This window comes from Narcine bancroftii, chromosome 3 (assembly GCF_036971445.1).
Source record: "Narcine bancroftii isolate sNarBan1 chromosome 3, sNarBan1.hap1, whole genome shotgun sequence".
In the NCBI taxonomy this organism is placed as follows: Eukaryota; Metazoa; Chordata; class Chondrichthyes; order Torpediniformes; family Narcinidae; genus Narcine; species Narcine bancroftii.
The window spans coordinates 36,342,002-36,366,707 of NC_091471.1; the positions used below are offsets into that span (position 1 = coordinate 36,342,002).

The 24,706-nt window shown below is 42.3% G+C and overlaps 1 protein-coding gene across 1 annotated transcript; it reads right to left on the reverse strand.

Annotated features, from left to right (window-relative positions):
- Positions 1-8,863: 8,863 nt before the first annotated feature.
- Positions 8,864-23,422, reverse strand: LOC138756670 (uncharacterized). The gene is made up of 7 exons (XM_069923056.1): positions 23,282-23,422; positions 21,268-21,478; positions 20,858-20,960; positions 20,077-20,365; positions 16,503-16,653; positions 12,491-12,669; positions 8,864-9,584 (listed from the first exon to the last, which is right to left on the reverse strand). Exons 1-7 carry the CDS (start codon positions 23,420-23,422, stop codon positions 9,555-9,557), a joined length of 1,104 nt encoding a protein of 367 aa, XP_069779157.1. The 3' UTR covers positions 8,864-9,554.
- Between the last annotated feature and the right edge of the window lie 1,284 nt (positions 23,423-24,706).

The window sequence follows — 24,706 nt, forward strand, 5'->3', positions numbered from 1 at the left end:
TTTAACAGCAGCAAGGTCCCCAATTAAACACGAGAAGGACGTTAGGAAACTGGCTGAGGCCCTCCTGAAACCAAGGGCATTAGCAGTTCTTAAATGTAAAGGACATGATAGAACAGATACGATGGTGGCTCGGGGAAATCAGGAAGCGGACATGGCCGCTAAAAGGGCAGCAGGATACGGCCCTCAGTTTATTAGATACAGGCAGACAGAACAGCACATGACTTATTACCACCGTGTAGGGTAGAAGTAATAATACAGGAACAAGCAAAGGCATCACCTCAGGAAAGGATGGTATGGGAGGAAAGGGGGGCAACCGAGGATCAAGGACTATGGAGATCGATAGACGGGAGGCCAGTTTTACCATCTGGACTCATGAAACCCCTCCTTGAGGAGGTGCATGGGCTAACAAACTGTGGAAAGAAGCAGATGATAAGGTACTTGATACATTGGTGGCACCCCTTCCTGCCGGCGATGGTGGAGAACCATATTAGAGAGTGTGAGGTATGTATAACTTTCAATGTCAAGGCGACTTTAAAGCCACATGAAGGACAGTTCCCGTTACCTAAGTTACCAGGGCAGGAAATCGTACTTGATTATACGGACATGATTGAGAGGGTAAGTGGCTATCGATACCTCTTAGTAGCAGTAGATGTGTTCACAGGGTGGCCGGAGGCAATCCCTGCCAAAAGAGAAGATGCAAGGACGGTATGTAAATTCCTGATCAACCAGTATATTCCGAGACACGGATTTCCTAGAAAAATTAGGTCCGATAATGGAAGTCATTTTAAGAATAAAGATCTACAGGAGGTAGAAGCAATGTTGGGATTGAAACATGCCTTTGGAACGGTGTACCATCCACAATCCCAAGGGAAAGTGGAGAGGATGAACCAAACAATAAAAGGTAAGATCGGGAAAGTACAGGCACAGACCAAACTAAATTGGGTGGATGCGTTGCCCCTGGCATTAATGTCAATAAGGAGTTCGGTAAGTTCTGTGACAGGATTTACTCCATATGAACTACAAACGGGGCACCAGTTTCCGGGACCTGGAGCAGGAATTCAGACTACGAAGAATGAGGTAAGTTCAATGAGATGCAAACTTTATTATGATAAACTAACGGCTCTGGTGTCAGATTTTTCACAACAGGTCACAAGTCCTAACAGAAAAGGGGAAACACCGATACCTTCAGTCGTGGAGTGGGTTCTGCTAAAGGTCATCAAAAGAAAGTGGTCGGAGCCCAGGTGGACAGGACCCTACAGAGTGGTGGAGAGGACGTCCCACGTGGTTCGACTACAGGGAAAAGGCGAGACGTGGTATCATTGGAGTCAGTGAACAGCAATGGACCCACCTACACGGACACTGGAACAGATTCGAACGGAGATGACTGGGACTCTGTGAAGAAACCACGGACTAAGAACACTTAACACGTCCCTTTTTAAAGAGACTATTGGACTACGGCGACTGTATTTCAGTATTCGAAGTGATATTTCTATATTGAAGTCAACAGAATTTAGGGGGCTGTGATGGACACTATGTGGGGACTATGGGTGATGTTGTTCCTAGCCGTTGAAGCATCTGGAGAAGGAAACAACTGTACAAAGGGTTTGTGGTCAGCCTGGGAGGCCCATAACGAACCGAAACAGTACTTTGCGGATTGGACTGACGTTCCTGAACACAGTGTTGGGGCCCCCACTGGACTGAAGTGTGTTCATAATGGCCAAGTTTGTGAGGTTAAGTTTAACAAGGGGTCGGAGATGCCGGTCCTTGCAAAAACTCCTGAGGTCTTGGTCCCATAAGGTAACAGGTGGTTGGTCTCAGTTTCCTGAGATCAAAAGGGGGACTGTTGGAATCTAGGGGTTAAAACATTATGAAAGAAATGATTAATTAATAAGTTTATATTTACTGCATGGTTCAGGGGAAAAGAGGAATGTGATTAAGTGGCAATCACAGCATGGAGCAAAGTTGGCTGAGCAAAATGGTCTGCTCCCAAATACAGGGAGAGGAAATGCATAAAACGATTTAGGAGGAATGCTCAAACTGAAGGAGGTGGTGAGTAGCACAGGAGACACAGGCCAGACCAGAACAAAGAATGGCCTGCAAGAAACAAAGGGAATGGAAAACCAGTCTAGGAGGAAGATTAAGGCATGAGGAGGTGTTAAAGAGAACAGCAGAAATTGGCTAGACAGGAACAGAATGGTGATTAGAAATATCTGGGGATGAATTAATTTCTGATTAAAACAACAGGATAGTCTGGCCTGGAGGATTAAGATGGGAGCGCTACACCCCAGATATCTGCAAAACAGGAGATGACTTGTGATAACCCTTATGCAAAAAGATCTAGCAAAGGAAGACAACTTTTGTTCTGTATGATAAGGTTGATCTATATAAACTGAGCCAACTGGACAATAGGGGTATGTCTTGGGGAATAGCTCACTGTGCAGGTGACCTATGAACTTACGACTGACCCAGAGCTCTGTTAAGTTTTATTCTTGTGCTGTGTAATAAACTGACTGTTGAACCGAATACCTTCTCCTATCACTTCATTCGAAGAACACGCTGTACTCAGACCACACATAGACTAAATTAAGAGTAAGGTAAAGCCAGAGTCCGACAGTCATCAGAAGGATAACATCCCTTTCCCTCGTTAATTCGGGACATTCCTGTTTGAATGTCCCACTTTCCCACAATAGTAACACCCTGTCTGCTGGGGTTACCCAAAACTCAAGTACATCAACATAATAACAACTGGAACATTTCCATCACTCAATTTCTCTATCAGAGGTGTCCCTCTGGTGGAGTCTAATCTCCTGGATGGAAGGTATAAGGCTCATTGAGGAGGACTCATGTTGAACTAAATCTTTGGGGTCCCAATCCTGATAACCCTTTAGATACTTTATCTGCTGCCTCATTGTCCTGGGTAAACTTGTACCTCTCACTTTGTTAGTTTTAGATTGGTAACAGTGTTTGAGCTACTGAAAGAAAATAGACACACACACCGAGAGCAGTTCAGTTTATACAAATGTTTATTACAAATTCAAAAGAGATTTCAAACTACAATATGCTAGCCCTTCCCAATTATACTTATCAACGCCTGGACTGGTTCCAACTGCCGAAGCGAGGCAACAACCGCACACTTGTAGTAGGTTGTCAGGGCGCCAGTAGCAGCTTCTCCACCTCCCCCGACTGGCACGTTGGCTGGACCCTAGAAGTTCTTCTTCTTGCTGAGAGATGTTGCCACCTCTCGGAGAGTTTCAAACTTCAGCAGTGGGACCATGGCTTATATTAGCCAAAAACTGCTTACCCAAGCACCTATTCCCAGCACAATAAGAAAGATAAGCGAGCAACCTAGCATGCCTAGACTTCTATCGAATAACTAATTTTCAGCTTATCACTTTGAATACAATGGTTTATTTTGCATCAAGGCTAGGCCTCTGACAGTCTGTGACCAAAACAAGCAGGATGATTAAATGTTCTTGGTACACAGATGTCCTTTCGTCAGATAACTGCATCTCTGGCCTCTCGGTGGAATTTAGCTTATGTCTGCTGATTCTAAAAAACAAGCAGGTTCTCAGCCCTGCAGAAGCAAAGGCTGCAAAAGTAAAAAAAAAACATGGTTTAAATCTTCCATTACACTCATTAAGTTAAGAAATCACATCTTTATCATGGGTATGTGCTCAACTTTAAACTGCAAACAAATTGGTATCTTGTGTGACCCCTTTATGAGTATTCCTGGCTGTCTTCGTTCTCTGCTCTGTAGTATTCTGCACAAACTGGCTGCGTTATCTCTTCTTCTGGGCTTCCTGCCAATTTGTCTGGCTGGTATCTTATGTTTTTATGCTGAGTTCTCTCTGTCCTCACTGAGAACAGCTTAATTTTTAAACTGTGCAAATGCAGACAAACAAAAGCTTCTAGAATTTTCCACAGACTTTAAATCTTAACTTCTTTGTTACAGTGGTCAGATGATTTATCATGGCTCTGGGTTCAAGCACTAACAGTATCCGAAAATACTTTGGGTATTGCTGGCTGGGGGTCCAGATACAGGCAGATGATATGCTAGTGGTGGTCCTTAGGGGGTCCCCGAGGAGTACTCGGGGGTCACTCATCTCTCCCTTCTCCATCAGCCTTAGGACTTCCATTGACTACGTAGTCTTTGTTTATCCTCCTATGCAGGAGGCTTCTCTTGCCTTCCCTTTCCCTTTTTCCTTTCCTGATTTTTCCTGTCCTGCTCCTTTCTATGTGCACATTCTTTCTGGAGGACATCCATAGATTTACTGTCCCCCCCTTCTGCCAGTTTTACAGCATTAGCTTGGTAACCTGCAAGCCTATCTCTTTCTTGCTTGTGCTAACAGGTGCCACTTTCCAATGTGCTCTTTAATGAATTCATCATCCCAAATACCACCCAAAAGCCAGACTTCTCTCCCTAGTCTTTTATTTAATGTCTGTAATGTGCAAAGACTAGTTGATCCAAACCAAGGCTTTTATTAACTAAAAACTGGACCATATCACATGTAGGTCGACCAGTCCAGAATGACCTGGTCTGGCTAGGAGCAATCCTTTAAGACCTGCCAGAAGGTGTGGCTATACTCTCAGCCAATCACAGTCATCCTACACTACCATCTGTACATATGTACATAGACACCTTGGTGATAGAATCTGTATTATCACAATGTCTCAGAAACTTTTTGAATTATATTTTCAACCTCCAGATAGTTGTAGCTACACAATTCTCCATTGTACCTCAGGTTCCCAAAACCTGAGCTGCCCGAGCACACACATACACACAAACACACTAGTGGTCCCTGACCGGACTAATTCCCTGAACTCTTATCTGAGCTTCCTAAGCTCTTATTCAACCCCAGTCCTGGACTGCCGATTTCCCTGAAATATCTCCAGAGACGTTCTTGGTCTCCGACCCGACCCTTTTACAGGTCTGTTTCTCATGTTTCTCCTGCCTGTCCGAGCTCTTCTGTCCTGCCTCCTCCAGCTCCGGGGCACAGGCCTCTACCCCTCCATCGGACTCTCTCACCTGTTGGTGGTCCTCAGGAGGGATATCACCTCCCCTCTGACTGTCATACGGCGGGGGCAGGTACTTCAAAGGATCCCAGGGAGGTACGTCTTCGTCCTCATTTTTTTCACAGCAACCTTAAACAATTCGGTCACCCGGATCCAACACGCTGTATAATCTGACTCCTCCGGGTCTGAAGGACTTCTTTCATTTACGAATAAATTTAATTTCTGACATATCCAATCTTCACCTGACTCCAGTCGGGGCCACCAAACCGAAGACCCAGAATCAGAGTCTGAGGCATTTGCAATAACAAAACTTTATCATAATTTCCTTAGTCCTTCCCCGGGTCCTTCCCCGACCCCAGTTTCCTAACATGCGCCCCAACGGACTATCGGATGGAATGTCAATCCTGGCACCCCCACTCTGGAGTCCCTTCTTCTCTCAGGTTCTCTTATTACCCACATCCCTGTCAGAATCTGTTGGAACATAGGGGCTAATTAATCATAGAAAATATGTAGAATATATGCTTATGTACTATTCAGTTTGTATACATGAATCAAGTCCTATGTAACAATTTAATATTTACCTCATGGTGAAGGGAAAGAGTAATGTAAGTAAGGGGCAACCACAGTATGTAGCAAAGTTGGCCGATTACAGTAGGTAATCACTCACTGACAAAAGACAAAGGAGGAAAAACCCAACACCCAACCCCAACCAACCAATTTTCCCCTGCAGCCGCTGCAACCGTGTCTGCCTGTCCCGCATCGGACTTGTCAGCCACAAACGAGCCTGCAGCTGACGTGGACGTTTACCCCCTCCATAAATCTTCATCCACGAAGCCAAGCCAAAGAAAGAAGAAGACAGTAGGTTTAGATTTGTCTGCTCCCAAATTACAAAAGAGAGGATATGTATGAAACAATTTAGTAGGAAGGTTAAGGCAAAAAGAGGTGTTGATTAGCACAGGAGACGATGGCCAGACAAGAACAAAGAGAATCCTGACAGAGACTGTCAGAAACAAAGAGAATGGAAACTAACTCAGTAAGAAGGCTAAGACAGAAGGAGGTGTTGAGTAGAACAGAGGAATATGGCCAGATGAGAACAAAGAAATAATTAGAAATATCTGGGGTATGAATTGATTTCTGATCAAAACAACAGGATATTCTGGCCTTGAGGATTAAGATGGGAGCTCTACACCCCAGATATCTCCAGAGCAGGAAATTACTTGTGATAAATCTTATGCAAGAAATCTAGCAAAGAAAGCCAACTTTTGTTCTGTATGATAATGAAATCTAGCAAAGGAAGCCAACTTTTGTTTTGTATGATAAGATTGAGTTATATAAACTGTAGAGTCTTGGGGAATAGCTCACTGTGCAGGTGACCTATGAACTAACGACTGAACCAGAGCTCTGTTAAGCTTTATTCTTGTGCTGTGTAATAAACTGATTGTTGAACTGAATACCTTCTCCTATCACTTCATTTAACAAACACGCTGGACTCAGATGACACATAGACTAAATTAAGGGTAGGGTAAAGCCAGAGTCTGACAAATCCCAGTCGCCCGAGTAGTACTTAATAGTCAATTTGTTTTACCCGGATCTCGTGAACGAGAGTTGCCCCAACCGAACCACTCTCCTACCGGAGTCCCTTCTTCTGTTCCACTCCCTCTACCGGAGCTTTCCTAGATCCTGTTCTCCAGAGTCTGCTGTCCAGATATCACTCACTCAATCTGCGGATGACAAGCAAAGAAATCGGAGACCACTGAAATCAGTGGGGTGCACCTTCTCGTTCTTCGATAGTCAGTCACCAAGTGGTGGGAGTTGAGGATCCCGGATGAGCCCCTAAGCTTGTGAAATATAAAGTGTTCACAATCACTACTCTGGAGACAAAGTTTTAGAGAACAGGTTCAGCTTTATTTTGAGTCTGCAGAGTCGGGTGTCCCTGGTCTGGAGACATACCGGAGGTTCAGAATCATCACTCTTTTGTACAGTTCTGCGTTCAACATCACCCCACCTTCATTGACCTTCTTCCAATCAGATTCCCAATACATTACAACATTCTCCTTTTCCCTTCCATCAATACTCAGTTCCTCCCTCTTCATACATTGCATGTTATGTTAATTAGTTAATTCCCTCCTTAGGGGCGTCTAAGTTAATAGTCATGTCTCGATTAAGCAAATGCAGTTCTAGTTATAGAGTACCTTAGGTCACTGTACCAGCCTGAACCAGATCATTGCATTCTTGGGGCTCCTGATAAGGCCTTCTAGCTAGCAATGTCTATTTTCAAGCTCTCATCTACATTCTTTGCATTACATCCCTTTTCACAGAATGGTGCGAGTTTATTCATCTTCAACCATATTTCACAGTCACTGAACTGGCAAAAACAACTGCTAATAGCTCTTTTTCAATTTGTGCATACCTGGTGTAGTAAACTAGGATTCACTAGAGCACCTCTAGTGAGTCCAACCTCTCAGGCTCACTCGAGTAGGTGTGCGAGGAAGGGGCAAACCAGGTGAGGCCAGATCTCTTAGGTGTACAGTGTCAGTACTCCCATCTGGGAATTTAACATGAGCGTAGTTGGGGTTAGTATGCAGTAGTTGAACTGGTTGGACTAGAGGGTCTGTTTTATGTGCCCGAGCGTGGCTCTTCAGCAGCACGGTTCCAGGCTCAGATAAACAGGCTTGGCCAGTTCATCACAGTTCCTGATTTCCTAGGAAAGGGTGTTTGATTTCTTGCAGTACACAATAAAGGCCGAATAGAATGTAATGCCTCAGGCAGCACCTCCTGCCACTGGGTAACAAGGTAACCATGTGTTTTTAAAGCAAGATTAACATTCTTCCAGACTGTATGATTGTCGCTTTCAACCAGCCCATTGCCCTGCGGGTTGAAGCTCGTGGTACGGCTTGATGAGAGTGGCCTCTGGAGCTTTGAAGTATTGCGGTTTGCATTCTGCGCAAACAGCTTTTAGTCATTTTCCTGACTTCTTCAAGAGAGTAAGGAAGGTTATTAGCCCTTATGTAGTGGAAGAATCTTGTGACTCCTGGGTGGCACAGTCTGCTATGGATCTCTTTTAGCCCCTCCAGCTGAGCACCAGCAGCAGATCGTGACAATGCGTCAGAGGGATCGTTTAACCTGCCCGGTTTGTACTGGATCTCATAATTATAAGTTGAGAGTTCTATTCGTTTTTGATTTTACTTTTGTGTTTAGTACTGAACATGTAGGCTACAGATTTCTGATCAGTGACAAGAGTAAATTTTCTGCCGGCTAGAAAGTGTCTCCAGTAGCGAACACCTTCAATAATAGCCTGGGCTTCTTTTTCAATGGCAGGATGTTTAAGTTCAGGTCCGCATAACGGGTGGGAGAAGAATGCCACAGGTCTGCCCTTTTGAATAAGGGTTCCTGCCAAGGCACAATCTGAGGCATCAGTTTCCACTTGGAATGGGACATCCTTGTCAATGGACGAGAGTGCAGCTTTGGCAATATCAGCTTTAATTCTCTCGTAAGCCTTCAAGGCCATTGGAGAGAGAGGAAAATATTTAGTGTCAAACAGAGGGCATGCCTTCGTGGTGTAGTCCCGAACCCATTCGCAGTGGTAGGAAAAGAATCACCTACACCTTTTAAGGACTTTTGCTGAGTTTGGGGGTGGTAACTTCTTAAGGGGGCCATCTTTTCCGGGTTGTTGCGGATTTCGCCTTTGCGGACAATTAGGCCAGAATGGGTAGCTCTGTCGCGTTGAACACACATTTTCCCTCGTTAAATGTAAGGTTGAGTTCTTTATGTACTGACAATAACCACAACAGCAATGTGAGTATAAGAGTTTTAATAAACTAATATGTACACTAAGAGGTCTTGTCTCTCTGCAAGATGAACCTGGAAGGCTAGACTGTAGCTCTGGACTGCTTTATATACAAGGTCACCGGGATGACCCCTGGTGACCTAGTGGTGTAATTACATATCACCACATTCACCCCCCGCTAAAAAATTGTTATCCCTCGCCCCCCCCTTCCTCCTTCCCTTGTTTGTAAGTTCATAAGTCCAAAATTTTTCGTGGCTTCTGTTGTCTTCTGGACCTCCTTGGTAGTGGTATAGGGGTGGGGAGTGCAGTCTGCCTTTCGGCCTTTCTTGGTGGAGGTGTGGGAGTGGGAAGTTCTGGTTGGTCATGTGGCCGTGTGGGCTGGGGATCCTCTTGTATGGGATTAGGTCCTGCCATCAAGTCTAGGGTGGTGATATTGTGTGGGGCGGGCGTACCCAGGGTCCTGATTTCCGGGGTGGGTGGTCTAGTCCTCTGGGGTGACTCGATGGATGACTGTTCTAGTGACTGCTGCTGTGCTCCTTGTTGATCCATAGACATCTGCGTTTCCTCCGTGTTGTTCACACATCCGGCCGGTGCGAGATCCCTGGTGGCCACCGAGTCTTCTCTTCCATCTGGGAATGTGACGAAGACGTACTGAGGGTTCATGTGCCTCAACTCCACTTGAACCACCAGCGGGTCCGCTTTGTGGGGTCTGCAGTGTTTCCGGAGGAGAACAGGTCCCGGTGTCATCATCCATTTAGGCAGCACTGTGCCCGTCGTGGCTTTCCTTGTGAAAGAAAAGATACGATCATGTGGGGTCATGTTAGTGGCAGTACACAACTAAGAATGTATAGAGTGTAGGGCTTCTTGCAACACTTTTTGCCATCAAGTAACAGGCAGGTCTTTTGCTTTTAAAGTCAAGAGGATAGTTTTCCAGATAGTGGCATTTTCCCTTTCGACTTGTCCATTCCCCTGGGATTGTAACTTGTAGTGCAGCGGGTAGCAATCCCTCTCTCATGCAGGTACTGCTGTACTTCTGCGCTCATGAATGCAGCACCCCTGTCTGTGTGTATGTAGTTCGGGTACCCAAATATGCTGAAGATGGGTTGGAGGCATTTTATAACAGTGGCTACTGATACATCAGAACATGGGATTGCGAAGGGGAAACGGGAATATTCATCTATTACATTTAGGAAATAGACATTTCTATTATTTGACGAGAGCGGGCCTTTAAAATCGAGGCTGAGGCGCTCAAAAGGTTTGGTAGCTTTTATCAGGGTGGCTGTGTCTGGCTGGTAAAATTGTGGTTTGCATTCCGCACAGATGGGGCAGCTCTTGTTTACTGACCTCACTTCCTCTACCGAAAATGGGAGGTTTTGGGTTTTAATGCAGTGAAACGGTCTAGCAACCCCTGGGTGGCCCAGCTCATTGTGCAAGCTCTGCAACTGGAACGTGTGGTTAAGGATGGCACAAGTGCCTCTGGACAGCATGTCTGGGGGCTCGTTGAGTCTCCCGGGGTGGTATAGAATGTTGTCGTTAAATGTAGACAATTCTATCCACCAGTGCAGGATTTTGTCATTTTTAATTCTTCCCCAGTTCTGGTTATCGAACATAAAAGCCACAGACCGTTGGTCTGTGACGAGGGTGAAGTGTTTGCACGCCAGATAATGTCGCCACTGCCTTACTACTTCCACAATGGCTAGGACCTCCTCCTATACTGCTGAGTGTCTTACTTCTGACCCCTGTAGGGTTCGCAAGAAAAAGGCCACCGGTCGTCCGTCTTGGTTTAGGGTGGCTGCCAGAGCCACATCGGATGCATCCGTTTCTACTTGAAACGGGATCAACTCATCTATGGATCGCATGGTAGCTTTAGCGATATGATCCCTAAAGTCCCTGAATGCTCTGGTGGCTGCTGGGCACAGTGGGAAAACGGAGGCTTTTATAAGTGGGCGGGTTCTGTTGGCGTAGTTGGGGACCCATTGGGTGTAGTAAGCGAACAGTCCCAAACACCTTTTTAGTGCTTTCAGCATGTGTGGCACTGGGAGGTCTAGGAGAGGGCGCATATGGGCTGGATCTGGGCTGATTTCTCTGTGCTGCATTGTGTAGCCCAGGACTGGCAACTTCCTGGCGCTAAAGATGCATTTGTCCCTGTTCTATGTTTGGTTCCTTTCCTCGGCTGCCTGCAAGAAGAGTTTTAAATTCGTGTCATGATCCTCCTGAGTATGGCCACAGATTGTCACGTTGACTAAGTAGGAGAACACTGCTTTTAGTTGGAACTCATTCACTATTTGGTCCATTTCTCTCTGAACAGGGACACTCCATTGGTGATACCAAAGGGAAGTCGCAGAAATTGATACAGCCTGCCGTCTGCCTCAAATGCCATGTAAATGCGATCGCTGTTTCTAATGGCAGTTGGTGGTATGCTGCCTTCAGGTCTATGGTGGAAACACCTTATACTGCGCAATGTTGTTGACCATGTCTGCTATGTGTGGCAGGGGATAGGCATCTAGTTGTGTAAATTTGTTCATTGTCTGGCTGTAATCTACTACCATGTGCAGTTTTTCTCCTGACTTTACTACAACCACATGGGCTCTGAGAATGGGCCTTGGCTGTGGCCTTGGGGCTTCTGCAGACTTTTGCATAATGCCCACGTTTTCCACAGTTGGAACAGACATTTTCTCTGGCAGGGCAGAGGGCTCTGGGGTGCTTTCTTTGTCCACAGGAAAAGCACTTTGGACCCTCAAAGTGTGCTGCTGCTGCTGGGAATTTCTTTTCGTGGGCCTAGAGAGTCCAGCAGTGTGATGTTTGTCCAAGCCCCACCATTCCTTTCTCCAGTAATCGATGTCTCGTCTCAGTGGACCGTATGAACCCAACAATTCTGTCCCTAATAAGGTCCTCCGCATACTCCTGAGCTGATGCTGCTTTAAAGTTGCAGCCTCTCGCCAGGTCTTTCAGAGAGAGTATAAAGTCTCTGGCAAACTCCCATACTTGTTGAGACCTGGTCATGAATCTGTACAGGGAGTGGAGTTCACTATGCCCCTTACGGTAATGTCTCTGTAAAATGCTCATTGCCTCTTAGTAGGACCTGACATCCTGTATAAGGGAGTAAGGGTGGTCTCCCAGCTGTGCTAATAGCAGCATTAATAGCTCTTTATCCGATGCCTCAGCACCCCTCCACGCAATTCAGAAAGCATCTCTGCCAGTGGTCGAAGTGCATGCCGGCTCCGGGATTTCTGGGGTCGAGCTCCAGCCTGAATGGTCGCAGCACATGGCTAAGCCACAGTCTCTGGTCCCTTAGGTGTAGTAAGGGTGGACCCTGGGGTACTGGGAGCTGCTGGTAGAGCCTCTGTGGGGCTTTGTCTGCTGGAGGAGTAACCTGGGTGCTTGGGGCTGTTGGCTGAGTCTCTGGCTTTGGGACATTTGCAGTGGGCTTAGGGGGGATCCCAGCAGTAGCGTCAGGTCTCCGTGGTACTGGGGAAACTACTGCTGGGGGAGTGATGGTAGCAGTGTCTGCTTTCCCTGGCTCTGGAGTGGATGGGAATTCTGCACATACTTGGTGATCAGGAGCACGACTTGTGGAGATCCTTCCACCCGCACTTGTAGTGGCCCCTTTCTGATTGGACTGGGGCTTAGGGTTGACGGCGCCTGTACCGGCGAACCCATGGACAGGCAGGGCTCTTGACCATTTCTTACCTGCCATATTGTACTTCTGTGGTCTTCCCTGTATTCCACCACGATTCCAGTACAGCAGTTCCTCGCCATCTCTGTCCTCGGAAGCACATGCATGCTAGTCGTCCCTGGATTCCATTCCTCAGGAAGAGTCTTCAGGTGGTCAGGAATGTGCGTTGGAGCAGAAGCAGCTTCCTTGAAGACTTTATTTAAAATTTTATAACATGAATACAATAGAGAGTTACATTTAAATAAAAATAAAAAAAAATAAAAATGGTATGATTACAATATTACATCAGAAAACACAAAATAATCCCCCCACCCCGTTAATTGTAACACAATATTAGTAATCTAACTTAAAATTAATCCAGCCCTCCCCCCCCAAAATAAAGAGTGAAGAGTTAATAAAATTAACAATATTATATATGGAAAAAAAATACCCACTTACAAAAAAAGAGACAAAACTTAACCTAAAAAAAATTCTAACAACGAAAATTTTTTTAATCACTACGAAAATATCACGCTTAAACATATATTTAAATCAAACTTAAATGCATATAATTAGCAAACGGAGTCCACTTTAACTTATAAAAAGACATCTTATCCTGAATTGAAAAAGATATCCTTTCCATAGTCAAACAAAATTTCATCTCCAAATACCACTTATCTAAAGTTAATATATTTTTATCTTTCCAAGTAAGTGCTATACATTTCTTAGCCACGACTAAAGCTAAATAGATAACGGAAATCTGATAATCCTCTAAACCTAAATCAATTAATGATTGCATGTTCCCTAATAAAAATATATCGGGATCTAATAAAAGATGGATATTATATAAACTGTTAAAAATAGATTGAATACCTTTCCAAAACTGTTGCAATCGATCACAAAGCCAAACAGTATGCAAAAAAGTATTGGCCGTCTGATCACATCGAAAACAAGAATCCAACTTACTAAGACCAAATTTTTAAAATTTCTCTGGGATTAAATATAGCTGATGAATAAAATTATAATTAATCATCGCTAGTCTAGCGTTAATTAATTTCCGAATACTATTCTGACAAATTTCCATCCAAGCTTCTTCAGCTATTTTATGTCCTAAATCGTTTTCCCATTTCAACTTATCTTTATCCCAGTCTTTTTTACTATCAATTTCTTATAAAATAGAATACAAATCAGATATATATCCCTTTTTTGGTATTGAAAGTACATATTCTTCAAAACTAGATTCAGGTAATAAAATCATATGTCGACCACATAACTGTTTTACAGAAGATCTTAATTGATAACATACAAATATAGAATTTCCACTGATACCATATTTCCTTTGTAATTCGTCAAAGGAACAAAAACAACCCTCAGAAAAACAATCAGATAAATTTTTAATTCCCTTCCTTTCCCATTGTTTCAAAGTGGCATTGGAGACCGTAAAAGGAACAAGTTGATTATTATATAATGGCAATCTTCCAGAATATATATTTTTAAGTCCCAATTTTTAAAGTTTACTCGTCCATAAATTCAATAAATGTTTCAATATTGGCACATCGTAAGTTTGTAGTAAATTTTTATTCCATCGAAACAAAAACTCATGAGGAAATTTTTCTAAAATAACTGCCATTTCTATCTTTACCCAACTAGGTGGGTCATCCATATTCATTAATGCATTAAGAAATTTAAATTGAGTTGCTTCATAATAATGCTGAAAATTCTGTAATCTTAAACCTCCAAATTGAAAATCCCACATCAATTTTCTCTTTGCTACTCTCGGAAATTTTCCCTTCCATAAGAATTCTCTAATCACTTTATATAAGTCCTTAAAAAAACTTTTTTTAAAAAAATAAGGAATTGATTGAAACAGATATTGTATTCTAGGAAAAATATTCATTTTTATGGTATTAATCCTCCCTAGTAAACCCAAAGGTAGATCCCTCCACCTAATCAAATCTAATTTAATCCTTTTTATTAAAGGAAGATAATTAATTGAGTATAATTCTTGAAATTTCATATTAACATTAATTCCTAAATATTTAATTTGTGTAGTCCACTTCAAATTTGTAATATTTTTATACACTGAATAATCATCTTTACAAATTGGCAAAATTTCACTTTTAGCCCAATTTACTTTATAACCAGATAATTGGCCATAAATTTCTAAACATTCTTGAATTGCAGGTAAAGAAGTATCTGGATCCACCAAATATAATAAAACATCATCAGCAAATAAATTAATCTTGTATTCCTCATTCAGAACTCTCATACCTTTAACATTTTCATTTTGACGTATTAATTGTGCTAAAGGTTCAATAACTATAGCAAATAAAGCAGGTGACAACAGACATCCTTGTCTAGTAGATCTTGTCAAACTAAAAGATTCTGAAATTTGGCCATTAACAGCAATTCTAGCCTTCGGGCTATTATATAAAGCCTTTATCAATCCAATAAATGAAGAACCAAAACTAAATTTCTCAAGTACTTTGAATAGAAACTTCCATTCCACTCTATCAAAAGCCTTTTCTGCATCCAATGAAACCACTATTGGATAATTCAACTGAAATTTAGATTTATTTATCAAGGTTATTAACCGTAAAATATTATCTGACGCATACCTATTTTTTATAAATCCCATTTGATCACCATGTATAATTTTAGGCAGATATTGAGCTAATCTATTAGCCATAATTTTAGCTACAATTTTATAATCTACATTTAACAACGATATTGGTCTATAAGAAGAAACCTGTAAAGGGTCTTTATCTTTTTTTGGTATAACCGTAATTATTGTGTTAGAACTAGACTCAGGTAATTGAAAAGTATTATAAGTTTGTTGTAATACATCCTTATAAATAGAAGATACATCAGCATAAAAAACTTTATAAAACTCTATAGAAAACCCATCTTCACCAGGTGCCTTTCCATTCGGCATATCTCTTATTGCCATTTCTATTTCATTGTCTGTAAAAGGTTTATCTAACTCTTGTCTATCTTCTTGATTCAATTGTGGCAAGTTAATATTTTTCAAGAAAGAATCTATTGCATCTCCAGTTACATCTTTACATTCTGAAGTATACAATTGTTTATAGAAATTACAAAATTCCTCATTAATCTCCTTTTGATTAAAAGTAATACCTGATTTCTCTAATCACTGGTACAATCCTAGATAATTGTTCCTTTTTTAATTGCCATGACAAAACTTTATGAGCTTTCTCACCCCATTCATAAAACTTTGCTTAGTTTGATTCATTAAACATTCAAACCGATATGTTTGTAATTCATTATATTTAAATTTTAAATTAGTTGACTGATTCTTTTGCGTTTCGGTAGCATGTTTTTGAAATTCTTTTTCAGTAGCATTTATCTTTTTCTTTAAGTCTTCAATCTCTTTAATTCTCTCCTTCTTTACTTTAGAGGCATAACTGATAATTTGGCCTTGCAAAAAAGTTTTCATTGCATCCCATAAAACAAAATGACTAGAAACAGAATTACAGTTAATACCAATAAAAATTTCAATTTGCTGTTTTAAAAAACTAATAAATTCTAGTTTTTGCAATAGCATAGTATTAAATCTCCATCTTGAAGCTTTCTGAACATCTTGTGAACTCAAATATTCTAATAATAATAGTGAATGATCCGAAACCAATCTAGCCTTATACTCCACCGATGTAACCCTATCCTGCAAATGTGCTGATATTAAAAAATAATCAATTCTAGAAAAAGAATTATGTCGCGAGGAATAAAAAGAAAAATCTTTCTCTATAGGATTAACTCTTCGCCAAATATCAATTAAATTCAAATCTGCCATCATATTAGTCACTTGAATTGCCATCTTAGACTTCTTAATTACTCTTGGGTACTTATCCAATAAAGTCTCCAACACCACATTCAAATCTCCCCCAATCATCACATGAGAGTTCGATTGTCCAAGTAATAAAGTCATATCCACAACAAAAACTGTATCTTCAACATTAGGACCATAAACATCAAGCAAAGTCCATGCCTCATTAAAGATTGTACAATTTAATTTTAATAATCTTTCACCATTTTTCTCTTCGTTCTGTAACTGGAATTGTAGATTCTTATGTACCAAAATTGCCACACCTTTTGCCTTAGAATTAAACGAAGAATAAAAAACTTGCCCAACCCATTCACGTTTGAGTTTCAAATGTTCCTTATCTGTTAAATGAGATTCCTGTAAAAAAGCAACATCAACTTTTAATTTTTTTAAATAAGCAAGTACCTTCTTACACTTAATAGGATTATTTAAACTCTGAACATTAAGAGAAGCAAACTTCAATTTAGACATTTCTTACACTCAATAAAACACAACAACAAAAAACAAACAAAAAAAGGAAAAAAGAGAGAAAAAAGGAAGAAGTAAAAAAAGAAACCCCCAAAAGAAAGGAAAAAAAAGAAAAGAAGAAAAAAAACCCCTTAATTCCCCTTTGAAATTACAACCAGAGACACAAAAAATAAATAAATAAAATTAAACATTTTATATAAAAAAAATTAATTATTTAAAAAAAGATAATAAAAAAAAGGCTTCACTCCCTAACCCAAAAATTAGAAAGAAAAAAAAACAGGTCGGAGGTCACAATTACCTCCTCCTGTTTAAACCGCCTAATGCGGTAACTCCCCCAAAATATTGGGTGTGAGATAACTCACACACAGCTGATGACTTCTGGGAATTAGTGCCCACCCAGTTCCCTCTCCCAACTCCCATCACTATTTGAAATCTTCTCAACAAAAAAATTAAAAAAAAAAAATTTTTAATCAACTTTGCCATTGCGACCACCATTTCTTCCATTTCCTCCAGAAATCTGCTTCCCATCTTGCAGCTCTGCCCTCTTTGGAGACCATGGAGGACTACGTTGTTCCTGGAATTGCGTAATTGGCAAAGACTGAGCAAAATCCATAGCTTCTTTAGGATTGTCAAAGAACTTTGGTTGATATCCATCCTGAAAAATCTTCAGTACCGCAGGGTACCTAAATGTTGCCTTATATCCTTTTTTCCGCAGCAATTCTTTCACAGAATTAAATTCACGTCGTTGAAACATAATTTCCTGACTCAAATCCAGATAGAAGAAAACACGATTACTCTGAACCATCAAAGGAGATCTATTTTGCTGTGCATTTCTGATAGCCATACGTAAAATAGTCTCTCTATCACAGTAATTTAAACAGCAAACCAGAACAGGTCTTGGATTCTGTCCTGAAAAAGGTCTCCTTCTCAAAGCTCTATGAGCCCGTTCCAAAATTAAACGTTCAGGAAACTTATCTTGTCCCAACACTTGTGGAATCCATTCAGTGAAAATTTTTCTTGGATCTGGCCCTTCTATACCTTCTGGCAAACCAACAATTTTCACATTATTCCGTCTGGATTGATTCTCCAAATAATCAACCTTTTTTGCTAGATTTTTATTCTGAATCTGTAACGTTTCAATTGTTTTATTCACATCTTGCAATTGATCTTGTACATCAGATAATCCTTGATCACACATCTCAAGTCTTTCAATAGTTTCGAATTTAAAAGCTCCATAATCAGCTGTCTGTTGAGTATTAACATCCACCAATGCATTAATCTTAGAAGTAAGACTGTTCATAGAATCACCTAAGTGCATCATTGAAGAATATATCTTATGTTCAAGACTCTTGAAAAGTATATCAGCATAAGTGGATTCAGACATAGTGGGATCCTGCTGTTCTTGTGAAATCAAAGGACCTTCTATCCCTTCCTTTAATTTAGTAGCTTTTCTTGCAGTTTGGCTCTGTGTAAAAACCCCTGCCACAGACCCCCCCAGAAATGTCAGGAGGCTGATGGTCAGGGTTACCTTTAAGCCAAATCTCATTAAAAAACTTCGTTACATCAGTATCTGGAAGAGCTGTTGTAACTGGTGGTGCACTTCGCAGCGCCACCACTATAGCAGTCGGATGACAGCTCTTTAACTCTCCAGCTGGTGGCGCCCCAGCTGATTCAGCTGTCAAAGTCTCAGTAACAGCACTCACAGTGGACGTTGTGTGAACTACACGCACCCGGCCAGCCCTTTGTTCTAAAGGCTGCCGAGTGCCATCTTCAGAGAGCCCTACCGGTACAGAGCGGAGCTTCAGTGCCGAATCCTGCGCTTTTTCTCCTGGATCCATTCCAAGCTGAGTCCTGGCTTTTTGTAAACAGGTAGGCTCAGATAATTTCAGAAAATGTAATTTTTTAACAATCTGTTGATGTTTCCTTTTACTTTTTTTTAGCAAATGTACCATTAGGTGTTAATTCAACACCTCATACTATTTATAAACTTTTTAAAGAGTTTTAACGGGCACTTAAAGACAAAACAATAAGTCAGAGTCAGGAGAGGACTGGAAGGCACGTCTGTTCCTTACGCCATCTTGCCACGCCCCCCGAGCAGAAGCAGCTTCCATCCTAGTAGCTATAATATCAGTTTATTAAATTGTACTGACAATAACCACAACAGCAGTGCAAGTATAAGACAGCTTTAATAAACTAATATGTACACTAAGAGGTCTTGTCTCTCTGCAAGACAAACCTGGAAGGCTGGACTGTAGCTCTGGACTGCTTTATATACAAGGTCACCGGGATGACCCCTGGTGACCTAGTGGTGTAATTACATATCACCACACTTTTATCTGTTGCTAAAAATTTCTTTAAGTTGTTGTGCTCAGCAGACAGATAGTGACATTATCCAGATAGGGAAACATACCCTGTAACTCATATGTCCTAACAATTTTATCCATTTCCCTCTGAAACACTACACACCATTAGTGACTCCAAAAGGTACCCTTTTAAACTGCCTCAAAGGCTGTATAGGGTCATTCCTTTTTTTTAATGGGGATTTGGTGGTAAGCTGCTTTGAGGTTCGTAGTGGAGTACACGTTGTATTGCGCTATCTGATTAATCATTTCATTGATGCTTGGCAGGGGTAGGCATCCAGGTTAGTGTAACTGTTGATTGTCTGGCTGTAGTCAGTAGCTAGTTGTTCCTTACTGTGATTTTTCGCAACTACCACCTGGGCTCACCACGGACTCTTACTGGGTTCAATTACTCCCTCTTTAAGCAACTCTGGGTCTCAGCTTTGATAAATTCACTATCCTCTTTGCTGTAAGAACAGCTCTTAGTGGCAACTGGCCAACACTCAGGGGATAAATCATTGAAAAGGGAGGGAGCTTTGATCTTTAATGTGGACAGACTGCAGTAACTAGTGCGGGGGATGGTAAGTGTGGGTCGTGGCTCACCGAAATTTAACACTACACTGTCCATCTGAGATTGAATATCTAATGCCAGTACCACAGGGACGCAGAGCTCGGGCATAATAAAGAGCAACACATTAGCCAGGCAATGTCTCTGCAAGTTTAAAGTAACTTTATACTTGTCCCGTACAGTTAATGTCAGTTCACTACAAGCTATTGATATCTTTGAGTCCGCTGGATATCTCCGCAAATTTAAGGCTCTGGCAACTCTCTCTTGGATGTAGCTGTTAGCACTCCCCATGTCTATTAGACAATCAAGAGTCTCACCATTCACCTTCCCCTTCATAGTCGACCGTTCCAGTCCGTAACATCCCCCAAGCTTTGGAGTCAATTGAGCTATCACAGGGGATCTCACCTCGCCATCACTTGAAGTCAATTCAGCCTGCTTGTCTGAAGATTCCCCCTTTTCACAGTTGTCTTCCATTCCTGCAGCTCCAGGACACATTTTCTTGGTGCTTCTCTTCTTTTTCTTATCAGTGGGAGTACTTTTCGCCTTACACGCTTTAACAAAGTGCCCGAGTTTCCCACAATAGCTGCAGGTAGCAAATTGAGCCAGGCACTTCTGTCTGGGGGTGCCAGCTATTATCACAGAAGTAGCATTTTTAAGGAGTTCGCCTTTTTCTTTCCTTGGGATTCCAGCACTCCTGTCCAAGGGGAGTGTCCTTAACAGTAGAGATAATGCACAGCCAATGTTAGTACAGCAAGGCTCGCCAGAGGGGAGACAGGCAGCTTGGCAGACATTCACCACACCCTACCTGTGTTGTAAACTAATAATAGCATTAGTTCTCCCTTCAGTCAAGTGTGAGCTTTTATCTACGCTACACCTGGTTTCTGTGTCAGTGAGTGACCTTGAAACGTATGTCTCCAGTTTTCTATGCGCAGGTTGCTGCACCTATCCACACTGCGAAGGATCGCAGGTCAGCATCACCAGTCTTCATATGTTGTAATAGGAGAGGATTTGTGGGCATGACCTTTAAAGCATCAAAAGCATTCTGCTGCTATTCATGCCAGACCCCCTTTGCATCTCTGTGGTTCAGCTCCCTCAGAAGAGTTGTTAGTTCACTCGAGTTGGGGATAAATTTGCCAGGTAGTTTACTGCCAAGGAGTCTTTACAGGGCTGTCACGTCCATTGGTACCAGCATTTCAGTAATGGCCTCATTTTGGAGGGATCCGCCTTCAGGCCTTTGCTGGTGAACACGTGCCTACATAGCTGACTTGGTTGAGGCGGAACCTGCACTTCTGGGGGGGGGGGGGTTTGAGCCTCAGATTTACCTTTCATGCTTGGTCAAACACCTTCTTTAAGTGTGTGTCATGCTCCTCTTGAGTCTTGCCACCTACCAGTATGTCATTGACTATGATGGCACAGGGGGACCTGGTGAAAATTTGCTCCATGGATCTTTGGAACGCTTCGCTGGAAGAATTGATTCCAAATGGCATCCACAAGAACCTGTACCGACCAAACCCAGTGGTGAATGTGGTCAGTAGTGATAAGTAATAGTCGAGAGGACTTTCCAGAATAAGTTTTTCACATCAGAAGTGAGAATACCGTTGTGCCGGTCATAAGTGCGCCATCTTCTTCTAAGTTGTGCATGGGGGTGATACAGTCTCTTCAGGACTATGTTGAGATCTCGTGGGTTTATGCAGATCTGGATCTCCTGTCCGTATTTTTTCTTGGAGGACATCCATTCGGTCGGCTCTGAAACTGGAGCGATTATGCTCAAAGCTTGCATTCTGCCCAGCTCAGCCTTGATCTTGTCCTTCGTGGCCACCAATATGCGGTGGATGAACCATGGGTCTTACCTCCGGGTCGAACCGGATAGAGTATGTCACTGGCAGCCTCCCCAGCACATCTGTGAAAAGCTCACCATATTCAGAAAAAAATTCTCTATGATAGGTCTTCTTTGGAGGGGCTTATCTAATGCTGAACCAAAATGAGTCATTTGTCATGTATGCGCTCAGGCCTAGCAGAAGCATGACATCCTCGTGGACCAAGAAGAGCATTAATACATGTAACTGTCCCTGTACTGTGGTGATGTGTTGTAATGGAAGATTTGAATCGTGTTTTTTACTTTTGCAGCCTTTACTTCTGCAGGGCTGAGAACCTGCTTGTGTTTTAGAATCAGCAGACATAAGCTAAATTCCACCGAGGGGCCAGAGATGCAGTTATCTGAAGAAAGGACATCTGTGTACCAAGAACATTTAATCTTCCTGCTTGTTTTGGTCACAGACTGTCAAAGGCCTAGCCTTGATGCAAAATAAACCATTGTATTCAAAGTGATAAGCTGAAAATTATGTTATTCAATAGAAGCCTAGCATGCTAGCTTGCTCGCTTATCTTTCTTGCTGTGCTGGGAATAGGTGCTTGGGTAAGCAGTTTTTGGGTAATATAAGCCATGGTCCCACTGCTGAAGTTTGAAACTCTCCGAGAGGTGGCAACATCTCTCAGCAAGAAGAAGAACTTCTAGAGTCCAGCCAACGTCCCGGTCGGGGGAGGTGGAGAAGCTGTTACCGGCGCCCTGACAACCTACTACAAGTGTGCAGTTGTTGCCTCGCTTCGGCAGTTGGTACCAGTCCAGGCGTTGATAAGTATAGTTGTGAAGGGCTTGCATATTGTAGTTTGAAATCATCTTTTGAATTTGTAATAAACATTTGTATAAACTGAACTGCTCTCGGTGTGTGTGTGTCTATTTTCTTTCAGTAGCTCAAACACTGTTACCAATCTAAAACGAGCAAAATGAGAGGTACAAGTTTACCCAAGACATGTGTATATACTGCTCTCTATGTGTGTGACTGGCTGGCCCACTGATGACTCAATCTCCAGTAACTTACCCCACTTGTAACCTGGCCATAAAGGTTGACCTCCCTACACCCTTCCATTCATTTGAGCTCATGGAGTCAGGCCAGTAACAGTCTAATAGGCTTTAATATTAAAGCCTATCATTCCTTACTTAAGTCTTTGGAGTCATTGATAGTCCATATCAATGCACATGCGGTCGGGATTGGGGGCAATGACACCATGTGCCATAACGCATCCAAGGAGGGCCAGGCGAGTGATGCTAAACATACTTCTCCTTGTTATAAGTCAAAATAAGGGACAGCTGCGTTGAGAAATTTTTCCAGGTTTGTTTCATGGCCCTGCTGGTCGTGGCTGCAGATGGTGACATTATCAAGGTAGGGGAACATGGACATCAGTGTGTGCCTGTCTACCATCCGATCCATCTCCCTTTAGAACACTGAAACCCTGTTAGTGACTCTGAAGGGCACCCTGAGGAAGTGATAAAGCCCGACATCTGCTTCAAAAGCGGTATATTTGAAGTCCCCTGAGCAAAGGGGGAGTTGCTGGTACACCGACTTCAGGTCAATTGACCATGTCAGTGATCTGGGGAGGGGGTAAGCATCTAGCTGAGTGAATCGGATGACTGTCTGGCTGTAGTTAATCACCATACAGGGTTTACTCCTGTCCCTGCTATCCATGAACTTGAACTGGGGGCTATGATCTCCTCTGCCAGGAGTCGCTGTACCTCGGGCTTTATAAATGCCCTGTCCTCAGCATGATAGGACCTGCTTTTCATCATAATGGGCTTTCAGTCTGGGGTCAGGTTCTCGAATAGTGACAGAGGGGATATGTAGAGGTTGGAGAGACGGCAGGCTGGGGTTCAGTTGCCAGGGGGAGGGTGGTGTGAATCTGGGGTTGTATACCATTATGGGTTATTGAGGTCCTCTGAACACCATCGTAATACTCCTAAACTGGCTCTGGAGGTCGAGGCCCAGGACGATTGGTGCGCAGAGCTGTGGTATCACAAGCAAATTAAAGTTATCATAATATTCACCTTCCACTGTCAACGATGCTACACAGTACCCACAGATCTCAGCGGATTGGTCCTTAGTGGCCATAGAGATGGTGTCACTCAGGAGGAGTCATGTGATGGAGTAGTGGCCGGCAGGGTAATACTAGCCCTTTCCAGAAAAGAAGAAAAAAAGTGAAGAAAAGACAAAGTTCAATAAATACAAAATATAAGAAATAAAAGATAAAGTTGTAGAGAAAAGAAAGAAAATGGCACCCAAGAAGGAAAAAGTAAAAACAACAGGAAAAAAAGAAGAAAAGACGCCAGAAAAGAAAGGAGAAGGCCTTACTTGCACGAAGAAACAGGGAGTCTTGTTGGAGAAGAGCACCTGATCTCCGAGGTTGGTGACGGCCCCATGGACGTTTGCCCGACACCAGGGCTCTCAGCTGGAAGAAGAGGAAAGCGGCAGGAGAGGGAGTGAAAGGAAAGAAGAGCAGCAGCAGGAGGCTCAGATGAGCCGCCCAGAAGGACCAACAGCAAGAGGCCAAGCAAGAAGAGGCCTGACAAAGTGAGACAAGCAACTTATCAGGAAAGTCAGAAGAGATACAAATACGAAGAAGAAGACAAAAACACAGGTACAGACACAGAAGAAGAGGAAGAAGAAGACCAAGATCTTTGCAGAGAAATAGAAGGTAAAACTGATGGACAGAATATAGATAAAGCTTTTTTCAAGAACAAATGAGAGCATTAAAAGAATGGTTGTCATTAGAATTTAGTGCAATTAAAAGAAAAATGAAAAGAACAGTAGATAAAGTGCAAAGGTTAGAGCTAGTCATGACAGAAATAGGGGAAAGAGTAGAAAATGTGGAAGAACGAGAAACGGCTGTGGAAATGGAAGTAAATGACTTAAGAAGAAAATTTGAAGAAAGTGATGAAAAAAATTAAAGAGACACAAGAGTTGTTACCTCAGAAAATTGATTTGTGGGAAAATTATAGTAGGCGAAACAACGTAAAAATAGTGGGCCTAAAGGAAGATGAAGAAAGCACAGATATGAAGGAATTTATAAAAGAATGGATCCCAAAGGTCCTGGGAATGACAGAAATGCAGGAAGGAATGGAAATAGAAAGGGCACACAGAGCACTAGCTCCGAAACCATAGACACATCAAAAACCAAGATCCATTTTAGTAAAATTTTTGAGA